Source organism: Perognathus longimembris, chromosome 1, assembly GCF_023159225.1.
Source record: "Perognathus longimembris pacificus isolate PPM17 chromosome 1, ASM2315922v1, whole genome shotgun sequence".
Classification (NCBI taxonomy): Eukaryota; Metazoa; Chordata; class Mammalia; order Rodentia; family Heteromyidae; genus Perognathus; species Perognathus longimembris.
The window spans coordinates 162,887,112-162,903,654 of record NC_063161.1 but is presented as its reverse complement, the minus strand read 5'-3'; the positions used below and the strand labels follow the sequence as shown (position 1 = coordinate 162,903,654).

General features: G+C 47.0%; 1 protein-coding gene and 1 pseudogene across 1 annotated transcript in view; one reads left to right on the top strand and one right to left on the bottom strand.

Moving 5' to 3' along the window:
• Window positions 1-16,543, bottom strand: part of Cacna1b (calcium voltage-gated channel subunit alpha1 B) — a 165,556-nt gene that overhangs the window by 136,346 nt on the left and 12,667 nt on the right. The window contains exons 4-5 of the mRNA XM_048347216.1: window positions 2,456-2,547; window positions 328-480 (exon numbers count right to left, since the gene is read on the bottom strand). Coding sequence (XP_048203173.1) covers window positions 328-480; window positions 2,456-2,547 — 245 coding nt within the window. The remainder of the gene's footprint in view (window positions 1-327; window positions 481-2,455; window positions 2,548-16,543) is intronic.
• Window positions 11,539-11,897, top strand: LOC125356657 (annotated as a pseudogene).

The following is a 16,543-nucleotide window of genomic DNA, read 5'->3' as shown; positions in this document are numbered from 1 at the left end:
AAAATGGTGAGCTATGCTCGAAGCCCTCCTCCCACCTGCCCCCATCTCTACTTCTCTCAGAAGGACTGGAAGATAGCGCACTGTGTCCAGTGCTTCCCCCACACACATTGTCTCTACTTCTCTAAGAAGATCTAAGCTCTAACCACAGCCATAAAAGCTACCTAATTTCCCTCTGTTCTCACTGTGGTTCATCCATTGCTGGGACATAAGCTCTACCTCACTGATATGGAAACTAAAAGGCCCCACTAGCACCTGGGACAATTTCCATCTCCCCGTGAATGAATGCATGAACCTCACCTGAGCCCGAGGGTTGGTGCTGGGTCTCACCTGTGCTGTTGGGGAAACAGGCCTTGTGGAATTTGCCCATGTAGAACTCAAGGCCAATGATGGCAAACATGAGGATGGCAAAGAAGAGCAGCAGCCCAATCTGCAACAGCGGAACCATGGCCTTCATGATGGACTTGAGCACAACCTGCAAACCTGGAGCCAAAGCAAGCAGCACAGGGTGGGTCAAAGAGTAAAGCAGGAAGTAGGGGAGGGGTGGGTCATAGACATGATAGCAAGAATCTAAGGAGACTCAAGGCTGAGTCCTGTAGTAGGTGCTGGGCAGTATTCTGGGACCAAATCACAAAGTGGATGGCCCTCGAGGAGGAAACAGAGCAGGGAATAATGGGGGAAGGAAGGCAGGAGAGTGGGGTGTATGTAAGGCAGAGCAGACAGTCTTCAGGAACCAAACATGAAGTCTCAGAGAGAAGCAGAGTGAGCAATGTCTCAAAGAAGGGAAAGCAGGGAAGGGTCTGTCAGAGTATGAAGCCCAGGAATATGAACTAATGGGATCATGGATCTAACAGAGCTGAGGGAAGACAAGAACAAAAAAATCCTGAAAGGAGAGCCAGGCACCAGTGGCTCACACCTGTAATCCTATCTACTTGGGCAGTTGAGATCCAAGCATCACTGTCAAAGGCCAGCCCAGGCAATAAAGTCTGTGAGACTCTTACCTCCAATCAACCATCAAAAAAGCTGAAAGTAAAATTGTGGCTTAAGTGGTAGAGCTCTAGCCTTGAGCACAAATGCTCAGGGATAGTGCCCAGGCCCTGAGTTCAAGCCCCAGGACCAGCACACCCGCGCATGCATGCACATGCATGCACACATATCCTGAGAACAGAGAATGCTGAAGGTTAAAAGTAGAGTATCATGAGAGGAAAGAACAGAGGATCATGAGAGAGAGAAACAGGGAATCTTAGAAGGGAATAGCAGGAATTCTTAACAGATGCAACTACTTGGTAAAATGAAGTAGGTCTACTCTCCTCCAAACCATAGTGGATTTAGTTACTGGCCATAGAGCAAACAAGAGGCTGTAATCCTTGACCCCACAGCCCTCCCAATGAGCAGGGAGCAGAGCAGGGAGCCAATCAATGGTCTTCCCACAACAGTCTCTGGAGAACTGATCACTAGATCTCTTTCTACCCAACCTTTAAGTAAAGCTAAAGCCAAACTCCCACTGGACTGGAGATCAGAGGCCAGAGTGATCAAAGGTTCACAAGGTCCCTTGGCCATCCTTCTGCTTGTCTCCCTAAGCAGCCCATCCCAGAAGCTTTTTGATGGCCAGTCTGAGTTGCCCACAGCCTTACCAAACCTGGGCTAAGACAAATTGCCTTTTGTAGTCTGAATATTTTCTTTTTTTTTCTTTCTCTCTGTCTCTCTCTCTGTCTTTCTCTCTGTCTCTCTGTCTCTGTCTCTGTCTCTGTCTCTGTCTCTCTCTCTCTCTCTCTCTATGTGTGAGTGTGTATATGTGCGCTGATCCTGAGACTTGAACCCAGGGCCTGGACACTGTCCCTGAACTTCTTTTTGCTCAAGGCTAGCAATCTACCACTTGAGCCACAATGCCACTTCCAGTTTTCTGGTGGTTTAGAGATATGAGCCTCATGGACTTCCCTTCTCAGGCTGGCTTTGAATCTCGAGCCTCAGATCACAGCCTTCTGAGTAGCTAGGATTACAGGTGTGAGCCACCAGTGCCCAGCTCCTCTGTTCTTTAGCCCCTGGAAACAAAGCAAAGAGCTAGAAATACAGCAATTTATACAGAGAAATAAAGCTTCTATCTAGGAAAACCAAATCAGCACAATTAACAGAGTCACCCTCTGAGATTTTGTGGAGAACAGACTGGAAAAGGCCTAACCCTCCTTTCCTTCTTCCTGGATCCTTGGGGTTAAATGTGGTAAGGTCAGGGTACAGTTCACTAGTGGAACATGGGGTTAAATGTGATAAGCATAGGGTACAGTTCACTAGTAGAACAAGTACTTAACATGGAAACAGCAATGGTTCGAGCTCTTGCACAAGTGGCAAGCTCCATCATCAAGGCTAAAGGACTTATTAATCAAGGGCTTAACTGTGGCATGGGTAGGGTGAAATTAGGGGAAGAGGTTGGCGTGGGCCTGCCTGTCTTAGCTGGACTCACTCGGAATCCCAGACACCAGCTTCAATGGCCTTAGCACACGTACAGCCCTCAGTGTTCGCAGATCGAAGTCAGTTCCGGCCGTGGCAAGGATCCTAGTAGGAGCAAACACAAAGGAGATGAGAGTTTCCACATTGAGTCTGGAAAAGAGCACACTCCTCCCAGCCCTTTCTTCTTAGAGCCATGCCTCTTGCCAACTAACCCTAGGCCAGGGGCAGGCTTGCCAGACACAAGGAGAAACCGTAAATCAGTCATAAACTTCCCACCAGCAATGCCTGACCTCACCTGCATGGACATCCCTCCAGTTCTAAGGAGTCAACTCTATGCAGACACTTGGCCACTAGCCAGGCAGTGGACCTGTCCTCCAACTGAGTCCAAACAAGCCCTAGAACATCAAGACAGGAGACAGCAAGGAAGAGAAGGAGAAACAGAACAAAGCCTGGGGGCTCCTGAGCAAGCACCACTTGTCACCCTCTGCACCTTTCAGAACAGGGAGATGAGCGAGGGGGCTAGAAAGGTAGAACTGAGGGCTCAGAGAACTTAGGAAAAACATCATTGAGTGAAGTCAGCAAGAAGACCAGAGGTGCATGTCATTCATCCCCCTCACCAAAATAGAAAGGATCACAACAAAATGTAAACAATTACGTTCTGGCTCCAGTGACAGAGGAAGTAATGCTAGGAGTAGCGAGGAAGCAGCAAGGTTTCTATGAAGCACTGGGGCCCATAACCCACTACTGGGAAGAGAGAGAGATTCCGTCTTCTAGCCTGTCCTCCTACAATAAAGAAAAGGTGAACTGAAGACCCAACACTCCTTGCAGCTGCTGCTGCCCAGGACCACTCCACAGAAAGCTCCACAGGCCCTCAGCCCAGTTTGAGAAGTTTTCCAGAATTCACGCCACTGCACTGCCACCCTGCACCCAGCACACACTCCCTGCTGCTTCATGACCCAGGCTGAGACAGCAGGACTCCAGCTTAAAACAGCCCATTGCTAGTCATCCTGAGGCAGGTCCCAGTTACAACAGGGCATTTTCACTCTTTTTTTTTTTCTTTGCCAGTCCTGGGGCTTAAACTCAGGGCCTGAGCACTGTCCCTGGCTTTTTTTTTTTTTTTTTTGCTCAAAGGTAGCACTCTACCACTTGAGCCACAGCGCCACTTCCAGCTTTTTCTGTTTATGTGGTACTGAGGATTGGAACCCAGGACTTCATGCATGCTAGGCAAGAAGTTTACCGCTAAGCCACATTCCCAGCCCTCTTCACTCATTTTAAAATTATTTTTATTATCTTTAACAGTGGTACAAAGAAGGTTCCATTCAACATGTCAACTTATGACAATGTATTTTGATCAGTGTCTCTCCTTCCATTGTTTTCCCACTCCCATCTATCCCAACCCTATCATCCCCTCAAGTGAGCTGGATCCATTTTCACAGATGTACATTGAGTTTTGCTCAACATGCCTGTACTTGCTCACCATTCCTCTCTACATTCGTCTGTCCCCTTCCCTCAAACCCCATCCTCTTCCTTAGACCACATGCTCACCCTTAAAACTCTATCTTCATCCACAGCTCAGACTCAGCTGCTCAGAGCTTTCCCAGCAGAAAGCTAAATCGAAACTATGCTGCCACCCACCCTCCAGAAACCAGGGCATTCTGCACAGAGAGGAAGCCAACACGCAGCCTGTGGCCCAACACACATGGCATGTACCTGTACTTGGCCTAATAGACTTTCAGGCAGTAGTCTTTTCCCATCTTCCAAAGAGCCCATCACATAGCCTTCTGACCATACCCACCCAAGCCTGGCCTGACAGACAGCAATCCTACTCCATGCCCAACAGACATGCTGTACAGCCAGCCAGTCTGCTACAATCTCATAGACATAAGCCTAACCCAACAACCAGCCAAGAGGAGTCTTGTCCACTGGACAGCTCACCATATAGCCACTGGACTGTAGTGCCTGCAGGCACTCATGCCTACCTAACAGCAGAGGCAACACCTTTGCCTTGGCAAAATTACACCATGCCACCACAGTCACAAGCCTCCAGCCTAGGCCACTGACATTACTGGTAAGGATTATAGGCAAAGAAACAACACAGAAAGCACACTAAAATGCTGACCCAAAGTCGAGGCTAACACACCAATATCCAGCTGATATTCTTGTACTCATATACAGGAAAAAGATTCTCCATTAAGGGTTGAAGGCATGTCTCTGTGGGAAAGAGACCATTAAAGAGAAAAAGAAAACACCATATAATTGAAAAGGGCAATTACTACACAAGATATGCAGACATGCAATAACAGCATAGACACACAAAAAAATAAATAAATAAATAAATAAAAGGAAACACGATACTCCCAAGGGAACACAATGATTCTCTAATAAAAGACCTCAGAAAAGAAAGCTTATGAAACACCTTAAGAGGAATTCAAAATAATAAACTTAAGAAGGTTCAGTGAGATACGACAAAATACAAATAATTCAATTAAATCAGGAAAAAAATCATTATCTGGGTGAGAAATCCAACAGACATAGACATCAATAAAAGAGCCAAATGAAATTCTTGCAGCTAAATAATTCAATGAATGGAATAAGAAATATTATTTATAAGGAAACAACAAACTAGATTAAGGACAAGAAAGAATTTCTGAATTTGAAGATGTGTATTTTAATTAGCTCAATCAAAGTAAAAGAATGAAAAACAGTGAAAAAACTTATGGGGCTTATAGAACATAAATAAGCAAATAAATATTTGCATATGAGAGTTCCAGGGGTGAAGAAATGGCAAAAAGGCATGTTTAATGAAATAATAGTGGAGATCTTCCCAAATCTTGGCAGAAATATGAACATCCAGATTCACTAGACTCAACCGAAAGAGACTTCTCTCAGAGGTTATTAGAACTAAGTTAAAAGTTGAAGAGAAAAATAGAATTCTAAAATCAGTCAGGAAAATTTTTCTCAAAAATCTTCCAAAAATCTTTCTCAATAGAAATCTTGCAGGCCAGGAGAGAGTGACATCTATTCAGAAAGGAAAAAGTGTAAAGTAAGAATCCCAGCAAAGATGTCTTTCAGAAATGAAGGAGAAATAAATTCTTCCTCAGATGAGCAAAAACAAGGAATTCATCACCACCAGACCAGCTCTACAAGACATGCTTAAGGGAGTCCTACTTCTAGAAGTGAAAGACTAGAAATAAAATATTCATCTCATACAAATTCATACAGCTCATACAAATGAGAAAGAAGAGAATCAGTCTTATCACTAACAAACTTACCAAACTATGAAGATTAACTGTAAGAAAAGACTTTCGGATTAAAAGCAAGGAAACAAAATGACACGAGTATTTGTTACATATCAATAATAATCTTAAATTTAAATGGATTAAATTCCCCTAGCTAAAAGATAATAGATAGATAGATAGATAGATAGATAGATAGATAGATAGATAGATAGATGAATGGCTGTTATTTTGTTGCTGTTGTTTTTTAAATCCATGCATAGAGGCTCACACCTGTGATACCTGCTAGTCAGGAAGTAGAAACAGTTCAAGGCCAGCCTGGGCAAAAATCTAATAAGATCCCCATCTCAACCAATAAGCCAGGCATTGTATCATCTCCGCTGTGCAAGAGGCCAAAGGTAGGAGATTCATAGTGTAAGGCTGTCCCTGAACAAAAACACAACACCCTACCAGAAAAATCACCAAGCTAAACCAAGAATGGCAGGGGTAGGGGAAGGCTCAAGTGGTAAAGCACCTCCCTAGCAAGCACAAGGCTCTGAATTCAAACCCCACTGCCAAAAAATCTCATATGCTGCCTACTAGGAACTCACTTCATCAGTAAAGACACATAGACAACAGACAAGGTGAAAGGGTGGGAAAAGATACTCTATGTAAACAGAAATCAAAAGTAAACATGAATAGCTATATTCATGTAAGATCAAACAGACTTCAAGTCACAGACTAAAAAGAGATAAAGAAAGCTATTGGTCCTAACAATACAACTCAAAGAACTTTAAAGAACAAACCAAATCTATAATTAGTAGAAGAAATGAAATAATGAAACCAGAGCAGAAATAAACAAATAAGACCAATGAAATAAGACAGGTCTTTTTGAAAGATGAAAAAAAGCAACAAACCTTAAATAGAATAAGAAAGACCCAAATAAGTAAAATAAGAAATGAAAAACATATTACAAATGATACCAAAGAAATACACATTATCATTAAAGGACTATTATGAACAACTGCATACCAACAAATGGCCTAGAAAAAGTTGATAAATTCCTGGAAGCATATAAACTACCAACACTGAACTAACACCAAGAAATAGAAAATCTAACGAGCCAATGACTAACAATGAAATTGAGTCAATATTAATATTAGTCTCCTAATAAAGAAAAGCCCAGGACCAAATGACTTCACTTCTGAATTCTTACAAACCACTAAAGAACCAACACCAAATCTTCTCAAACTATTTCAAAAAACACTGAAAGGGAAGAAATTTTTCTAAACTTTTTGTATGAGACTAGCATTACCTTTATATGGAAAGTGGACAAGAACATACACCAAAAAATAAAATAAAATAACAAAAGAAAACTATAGACCAGGATCTCTGATGAACGTTGATTCAAATTTTCTCAACAAATTCTAGCAAGTCAAATTCAATTCTAGATGAAAAATATCACACACTGCAGGTGCAAGTAGGTCACACCTGTAATCCTAGCTACTCCTAGGCTGAGATCTGAGGATCATGGTTTGAAGCCAGCCTGGGCACAACTTCAATTCAGGGCCTGGGCACTGTCCCTGAGCTCTTTTGTTCAAGGCTAGCCCTCTACCACTTGAGCCAACCTCCACTTCTAGTTTTTTGATGGTTAACTAGAGTCCCAGGGACTTTCCTGTCTGGGCTTGCTTCGAATTGCAATTCTCCAATCTCAGCCTCCTGAACAGCCGGAATTACAGGAGTGAGCTACAGGCCTCCAGCCAATCCTTTTATTATTGCTGTATTGGCTATGGTGGTCTGTGAGTAGTGCATTTTGAACTGCTATTGTAGTTGTTTGGTGGCAACACAAACTATGTCCATATGGGATATGATCACCTGACCAGCAACTCCCCCTTCCTCGCCTTGGGCCTTCCTATTCTTTGAGACAATATTGAAATTAAGCCAACTAAGACCCATACAATGACCTTTCAATAATCAAATGATAGACTCTCACCTTTCATCAAAAGCTAGAAATGACCACACTAGGTGAGGAAGGCTTCCAGAACCTGGGATGGGCCTCTTGTGCCCAACAGTTAGCCAAGTTGTGAACACAAAGGAAAAGCTCTGGAAAGAAATTAAAAGTGCTGCTCCAGGTAACATGACTGATGAGGAGAAAGTGCCTGATACGGAGAAAGTGTTAGTGGTCTGGAAGAATCAAGCCAGCCACAGCAACCCCTTAAATCAAAGTCTAGTCTAGAGCAGAGCCCTGACTCTCATCACTTCTATGAAGGCTGAGAATGAGCACTGCAGAAGGAAAGTCTGAAGGCAGCAGAGGTTGGGTCAGAAGCATCTCCAGACTGAAATGCAGGTGAATCATCAGGTGCCCATGTAGAGGCTGCAGCAAGACATCCATAAGATCAGTGAGGGTGACTGATGGAGGTCAGCAATACACAGCCTCCAGGGTTGAAGGCTTGCAAAGCACAGGCTGTCTGTTAATGGCTAACGCAGCTATGGCTTTATGCTGAAGCCAGTGGTAAATCACCATTCTGGAAACTCCAGCACCTTAAGAATCATACTGGATCTAGTATGCCTAAAAGACAGCACATCTATTCACAATATGCCTCACTGAGTATTTTAAATCCATTATGGAGACTGATCAGGAAAAAAAAAGACTCCTTTCTAAAGAGTGTTGACTACTGACAAGGCACCTGGTCCTCCCAGTGCTGCGCTGGAGGCACTGGGCAAGAGTCAGGGCTGCTCTCCAGCTTCTAACTCTACATTGCTCTGCAGCCCATGGGCCAGGGAAGGGCTTCAACCTTCAAGTCTTGTCACTTAGAGTCTTATCACCTAAAGCTACAGCTGCCATAGTGATTCTTCCATAGAGCAAGGCAAAATAAACTGAAACCCCTTCCTAAAATGACTCACTATTCTAGGTAGCAGAAAGAACATTTTTTATTCATGGGAGCAGGTCAAAAGCTTAACAAGAAAATCTTAGAAGAAGCTGATACCAACCCTCATGGAGGACTTTATGGAGGAAGTAACTGAAGATTGGGGGGGGGGGGGGGGGGCGGGTAGGAGCCAGGTACCAGTGGCTAACCCTTGTAATTCTAGCTACTCCGGAAGCTGAGATCTGAGGATCATGGTTCAAAGCCAGACCAGGCAGGAAAGTCTGTGAGAAAAGCCAGAAATAGAGCTGTGGCTCAAGTGCTAGAGTACTAGCCTGCTCACACCTGTAATCCTAGTTACTCAGGAGGCTAAAATCTTGAGGATAGCTGTTTGAAGCCACCTGGGAAGAAAACTCCATGAGACTCTTATCTCCAATAAACTACTCAAAAAAGCCAGAAGTGGTGCTGTGGCTCAAGCCAGAAGTGGTGCTGTGGTAGAGTACTGGCCTTGAGCAAAAGAAGCTAGGAGAGCACCCAGGCCCAGAGTTCAAACCCCAGGACCAGGGAAGAAAAAAAAAGGCTCAGACACAGTGCCCAGACCCTGAGTTCAAGCCCTAGGACCAGAACAAAAACAAAAACAAGAGGACTAAGAAAGGGGCTTGGAATATGGCCTAGTGGCAAGAGTGCTTGCCTCGTACATGAAGCCCTGGGTTAGATTCCCCAGCACCACATATACAGAAAACGGACAGAAGTGGCGCTGTGGCTCAAGTGGCAGAGTGCTAGCCTTGAGCAAAAAGAAGCCAGAGACAGTGCTCAGGCCCTGAGTCCAAGGCCCAGGACTGGCAAAAAAAAAAAAAAAGAGGACTAAGGTTACAATTAGGGCCTAAAGAAGGGTCAGTGGCACTCAGCTGTTATTCCAGCTACTTGAGAGATGTACATAAAAGGATTACATCAAGACCATCTGGTGAAAAAATGTTGGAGAGACCCTATCTCAAAGAACAAGCTGGGTGTGGGCAAGGATGGGAAGGAAACTGGGGGAAAGCAAAGGACAGGTAACACTGTCCAAAAAAAATTGTACTTATTATTTGACTTATAAAATGGTAACCCCTTTGTACAACACCTTAATAATAACAATAAATTTATTTTTTTGCCAGTCCTAGGGCTTGAACTCAGGACCTGGGCACTGTTCCTGAGCTTCTTTATGCTCAAGGCTAGCGCTTTACCACTTGAGCAATAGCACGACTTCTAGCTTTTTCTGTTTATGTGGTTCTGAGGAACTGAACTCAGGGCTTCGTGCATGCTAGATGCGAGGCAAGCACTCTACCACTAAGCCACATTCCCAGCCCAATAAACTTATCCCCCCCCCCCCAACAAAGGAACAAGCTGGGCATGGTAGGGCACACTGCAATCCTGGCTATGCAGGAAGTATAGGAAGGAGGATCATGCTAGCCCTACCAAATGTGTGACAGCCTAGCTTAAAAATGAAGTAAAACAAAAAGAGTGGTAGGAGCACTGGCAGCAAGTAGAAAGGCCTGAATTCAAATCCCAGTACTACAAACAACACGCTGTCACTCAGCAGCTACTAGCCTAGGAGTCTACAGCAACCAATATCAATATAAGGCCCCACAGATGCAAGCCAAAAGGCTGCAGCTCACTGAAGACTGAGAAGATTGTACATTTTTTAGATATAATGCTATTGCACACTTAATAAAACAATATGGTCAATATAGTCTAAATTTAATTTTCATATGCAATGGGAACCAAAGATTCGTGTGACCTGCTTTATTGTGAAATCTGCTTTTCTTTTTTTTATAGTTTTTTTTTTCCAGAGCTGAGGACCCAACTCGGGGCCTTGCGCTTGCCAGGCAGGCGCTCTTCCGCTGAGCCAGATCTCCAGCCCAAATCTGCTTTTCTTTAGTGGTCTAGAACCTACTCATATCTCTGAAGTTTAACAGCAATCTGTTTTTAATACGTTAACAGTCTCAATCCATTTTCAGAGAATTGTGCCGAGTGAAAAAAGCCAATCCAAAAGTATGCTTACCCAACATAACATCCTTTTTTTTTTTTTTTTTTTTTTTGCCAGTCCTGGGGCTTGGACTCAGGGCCTGAGCGCTGTCCCTGGCTTCTTTTTGCTCAAGGCTAGCACTCTGCCATTTGAGCCACAGCGCCACTTCTGGCCTTTTCTATATATGTGATGCTGAGGAATCGAACCCAGGGCTTCATGTATACGAGGCAAGCACTCTTGCCACTAGGCCATATTCCCAGCCCCACATAACATTCTTGACATGATAAATCATTGATTTTTGGTTTCTAGGGCTCGAGGACAGGTGAGGCTGGGGGATAGTGGGTGTAGCCATAAAAGGGCAGCATAGAGGAACCCTTGGGAAAGGGATGGCTACCCTGTGATTCAGTACCATGGCTGTGATGTTGTGTCAGTTTTGTAAGCTGGTGTTATTGGGGGAAACTGCTATGCTCCCTCTGTGCTATTTGTTACAACTACAATTACAAATGTACAACTAGTTCAAAATTAAACATTATTTTTTAAAGAGGGTGTTAATGTTAGCCCCTAGTTATAGGATCTATAAGAATCACTGTATTGGAACATTGTCAGCAGGTAAGAACTTTGCCAGGCAGTTCTCATTCTTTATATGTTTCAGCCCAGGGCTCAGCGTTCCCACTGCACTCCTCCTGCCACAGCTGTGAGCTGCCTTCCCCACCTGCCTACACTCCTACCTCTGGGCCAGGAAGCAACCACAACCCTTGGGCCTCCACAACCCTTGGAAAGCCTCTGCTTAAGGGTAATGCTGGCCCCACACAGACCCTGAGCCTGCCTGGCTATAGCAGGGAATCATAGGTCTGCAGGAGCCTATGTGACAATAGCCTCTCAGAGTAATCTCTCTTCCTGGCTGTCTCATGGCCTATTAGACTGCAAGTTAACCTCCTAGTATTAAGACCTGCTAGAGAGGCTGACAGGGTGGAGGCATCATCCGGCGGTGGTGCTGACCGGTCAGAGGCCCCCCACGGGCTCAACCTGGCAGATCCCAGGGTGACCGCAGCCTAGCCTACTGCGGCCGCCGTGGCTTTTCCAAGTGGCTCTCCTCCCAGAACCATCGGGTGGTCGGCATGGCCTGTGGAAATCAGCAAGAGCTTGCCCACCAGAAAAATATGAAGAAAAAAAAAAACAAAACAGGAAATAAGCAAGGGAGAAAGAAAAGAGGATATCTTGACTGCCTCTCAGGAAAGCAAAGGGACTCAGATCATGCAGCAAAAGCAGAAGGCAGCTAATGAGAAGAAGTGAATGCAGACAAGAAAAATGATGACTGGCTCTTTGGAAAACCTGAGTGCTACTGCCCTTGAGGTGCATCATAAGCTCTAAGATCAAGATTTCTTAAATAAACAGTCATTACCTGTGTTATAACTTATCCTTATAAAGCTGTCTATTTTAAACTTTGCTTCTCAATTTGACTGTTATGCATTAAAACCACTCTTCAAAAAATAAAACACTGACCATAAAAAAAAGACCTGCTAGAGGAAGAGGAGGGTCAGACCACCTGCCGCTGGCAACAATCCTCCTTCCCTCCTTGCACTCCAAGTGAGGAGCTAAGAACAGGTGCTTGGGAGGGTGAGACAGGGCCCCTTCAGATTCCTCAGACAGGATGCTGAACTATAACAGTACCCTTACCATGCTCCAGGCTGGGGAGGGTCCTGGAGTGTACACAGAAACTCTGACTTGAGCATCTGGGTGCCTGCCACACAGCCAAGCCCTGTGCCATCAGGTCCAGAGGCAGATGAAATTGGAAGGTGTGAAAAAGGGCCATGGCAGGGAAGTCCAGAACAGAAAAGTGATGTCAGACTCAAACATTTAACCAGGGCTTGAAAGAGCAGGCAAACACCTAGGCCCACTTTGAGGATGGGGTACTGTGCAGGCCAGGAAGAGAGGCCTGAACAGAAACTATGAGCCTGGACTTAGAGCCTCCAGAGTGTGAGAGAGCAAAGATCTGTGGTTTGTTTTTCCCAGTCTGTAGAGCTTTGTGACAGCAGCCTACAGATGCAAACCACCCCTCCAGGGAGGGGCTCATCAGTGCAGACAAGGCCTCATGGGAAGAGCTATCAAGGCCTCAGGGATAGAGGTAAGCCCATGGATAGAGTGGAGAGTTGGCATGGGCTCTGCACCAAACAAGCATCATCAGATCCAGCACCGCCTCACAGCCCAGCGATGGCCTGGGGAGTGCACTTCTTCCCAACAGGCCACTGTATTCTGAGGGAAACAGAGAGGGGGCTCCTGGACCGATCCCCACACCTAGAGAAGAGGCTCATGGTGGAAGTGAGCTGAAGGGACTGGGATGGGGATGGCAGTATGCCTGGGGCCAGCATCCATGCTCTGTGGCCTGCAGTGGAGAACAGCACAAGCAGATAGATGAAGTGGCAAACAGGATAGAAGGCAGGACAGCAAAAAGCCTACCCGCCCCACTATTAAGGTCTAAGAAGGCCCTGGAGCCAGGAAGCTCCTGACCCAGAGAGCCAGGCTGTGATAAGCACTTACTCACCAGTCCATTTTCAGTCTAGGGACCAGATTCAGGCCGAGTAATGGGAGAAGCCATTAGCATCAATTCCCACTTCTGTGTGAATCTCAACTCTGAACTCCAGTGTGAAGATCTGACTGAGAAGCAATAAGCAAGTCTACCACCCCATGCCTAGCCCTCCCAGGCATGACCTCTGTCGGGGCACAGGCACAGGATGAGAGACCAGCTGGTCCTAGGCTACTGCGCCCCACAGTTCCTGAATCCCATGGAACAGTTTCAAGGAACAGAGCAGCCAAACCTGAGCCTGGGAAGGAGTCGCCGAGGCCAGGGCACACTGGTTGAGGAGTAGGAAAACCTTAGGGAGCCAGCCAGGCAAGGACCTCCAGATGGGAAATGAGAACCAGCCCCAGAAGGAGTGGGGACTCCTGGAACTTCTCCTAAGCAAGATGGAAATGTTGGCACTTAGGTCAAGGATCCTCCCTCCCAAATGCTGCCATGTCAGAATGCTGGCCAGCCCTTTCAGAAGGCCCACAGTGGGGATGAGTCCACAGAAACCAGGTCCAGGTAGGGATTGGCTCACACCATCCGTCCCTTCCTCCTGTCTGACATCTACCGGATGGTCCTTACTCTGAGACGAGCCCCCTACCCACATCCACTTGCTCCACTCACGACAGGGGTCTCCAGTGTCCCAAGTCTATTCTATACCAAAACCTTGCCATCATTTGTTTGACAGCAACAACAGCAGAGCTACAATCTTTCACCTGGCTGGGTACTTGGTACAGTAGGTTCTACAAGGGTGCAATCCCTTCCCTTTGGAAGGATCTCCCACAGGGAAGCTCTGCTTCCTGAGCACCTGGTCTTGGAGCTTGCAGCTACAGTAGTAAAGTCTGCAGAGGTACAGGTCAGGACAAGCAATCCTGCCAGCTGCCCATCCCAGGCACTGAATGCAAAGAGGGCTCAGGGCTTCATTTTGAGTAAGCTTGGAGACCTTGGAGGCTAGACCTAAGGAAATCTCCAAACCTAATTGCAGGGAAGAGGGGCAGTGAGCAGGGCAGTCTCAGGCCTAGGCTGCTCTCTCCTTGCCTCTTGTTGATCTATCCAGCTCTGGTTGTCCATGGGGAAAGGACACTGGCAGGGGAATGGAGGGAGCCTATAGGCTCCTGAGTCCTGATGATAGGTCTGAGCTGTCAGGACCTGTGTACCCTCCCAACATTGGGTCAGTATCTGATGGGTTGAAGAGGCACCCCTCAGTGGCTCATCTGACACCTCAGCACTGAGGGAGGTTGGGCTCTGCACACCTGGTGCCAGAGGCCAGAGTGGGAAGAGCAAGCAGGAGAGCAAGACTTGCATCTCTCCTGGAACTCTAAACTGTTTGGGATGCCCTGGGCAGGGCAAAGCCCCCAGGATCTGTGCACCAACTCAATACTCCTACCCTAGCAAGCTGGCCTGGCTGAACCTCCTCTACCCAGGTGATTTATGGATTAGAATTCTTATGGAGTTTCTCCCTGGACTGAATACACATGGGCCCCCCTCAGGGCTGGAAACTGGGGCTGCCACCAACATAGGAATCTGAATCACCCAGGTGTTGCAGGGAGCCTGAACATGAAAGAACGGGGCAGACACCCAGGAGGGCATCACTATATCCCTCCCCCTGGTCGATCATGGGGCTTGAACTCTGGGCCTGGGCACTGTCCCTGAGCTCTTCAGCTCAAGGCTAGCTCTACCACTTGAGCCACAGAGCCACTTCCAGTTTTCTGGTGGTTAACTGAAGATAAGAGTCTCCCAGACTTTCCTGCCTGGGCTGGCTTTGAACTGTGATCCTTAGATCTCAGCCTCCTGAACAGTAGGATTACAGATGTGAGCCACCAACGCCCAGCTCAAAAGCTCTTCAACCAAAGAACAAGGAACAAGGAACAAGTAGGGAATGGGAGGGAGGAGATGAGCAGGAAGGGTGTCCCTTCTATAAATACCCAGCATGGAGGCGTGTGCCAGGAAGGGACTCTGCAACTCCACCCACCAGGGCAGGGCCTCTCTGGGGCTTTATGTAACAGCACAGAGTTGTGGGCCTCTCCAAGAGACACATGTGGGAGGCGGGAAGAACTGTGTAGAGAGACCACCTGAAGAACAGACACCAGTTATGGACCACAGCTGCCATTATAACCCATCCAGTGCCATTTTCACCAGGCAGAATCCAGGGATGCACAGGGCAGGGCCTGCTGTCCTGAGTGGACTTCGTGGGTCCTCAGGGATGCAGCTCCCAGGAAGAACTGTGGAGCCTCCTCAGGGAGCCTCCTCAGGGAGGCTCCACAGACACTGCTGGAGGGACCCTGAAATGGAACTCTAAGACACTACATAGGCACGCCATTCGGGGGCCATTTCTAGGAGTCAGCCCTACCCAACTGGTCCCTGAAACATTTGGGAACACGTGAGAGTCAGAGAATGCAAAGAGGATTTCAAGTCTCAGAATGGGGAGGATAGAGGGAGTCATCCATGGACCCAGTGGTCTACCCTAACCAGCACTCAACACCTCCTCCCAGCAACCCTCACCCTGACCAGACCAGACACCTCCACACAACAGCCCTCACCCTGACCAGACCAGACACCTCCACACAACAGCCCTCACCCTGACCAGACCAGACACCTCCACACAACAGCCCTCACCCTGACCAGACCAGACACCTCCACACAACAGCCCTCACCCTGACCAGACCAGACACCTCCACACAACAGCCCTCACCCTGACCAGACCAGACACCTCCACACAACAGCCCTCACCCTGACCAGACCAGACACCTCCACACAACAGCCCTCACCCTGACCAGACCAGACACCTCTACCTAACAACCCTCACCCTGACCAGACCAGACATCTCCTCCCAGAAAAGGCATAGTCAAGAGTGGCAGGTAAGGAACAGTCGGTGGTGGCACAGACTGGGACCACTGGGCACACACTGGGGTCAGTCCGTGATAGACAGGCTGGGACTACTGGGAATATCTTTGGGTCAGTCTATGTCCAAAACCTATGTCACTATCCTTGGAACAGTGTCCCCTGAGTTCAGACACAATGTCTTGAGTCACACATAGGGAAGTCCTGTGCCCCTGGGTGCCCTATGAAGGCATCTATGACACCTTTCTGTGGGTCTGTTCCCTGCTTCCCTGTGCCTTCTCTCATCTTTCCCCAGCACCCAGGAAGGACCTGCAGCTACAAAATGGGGCTTGCACTACAAGGCCCAAAGAAGAAGGAGCTTCAGTAGCCACTGGCAGCCAAAGGCCAGGCCCAGGCATGGGTCTGGGGTGGCCATGAAGCAGTGGCCAGACTGAGCTTCCCTCTTGTGCAGTAGCCACACTTTCTCCTCTTCCCATAGGAGCCAAGTCCAAAGAGAGAGGAACTGAGCTCTAATTACATGTCCTGGAAAGAAAACTTGGTTTAATTTAGAGTAAAATGAGAAGCTGTGGTTGCAAATGTCCCCTAGAGAGCCACCTGCCTGAGTCAGGACATA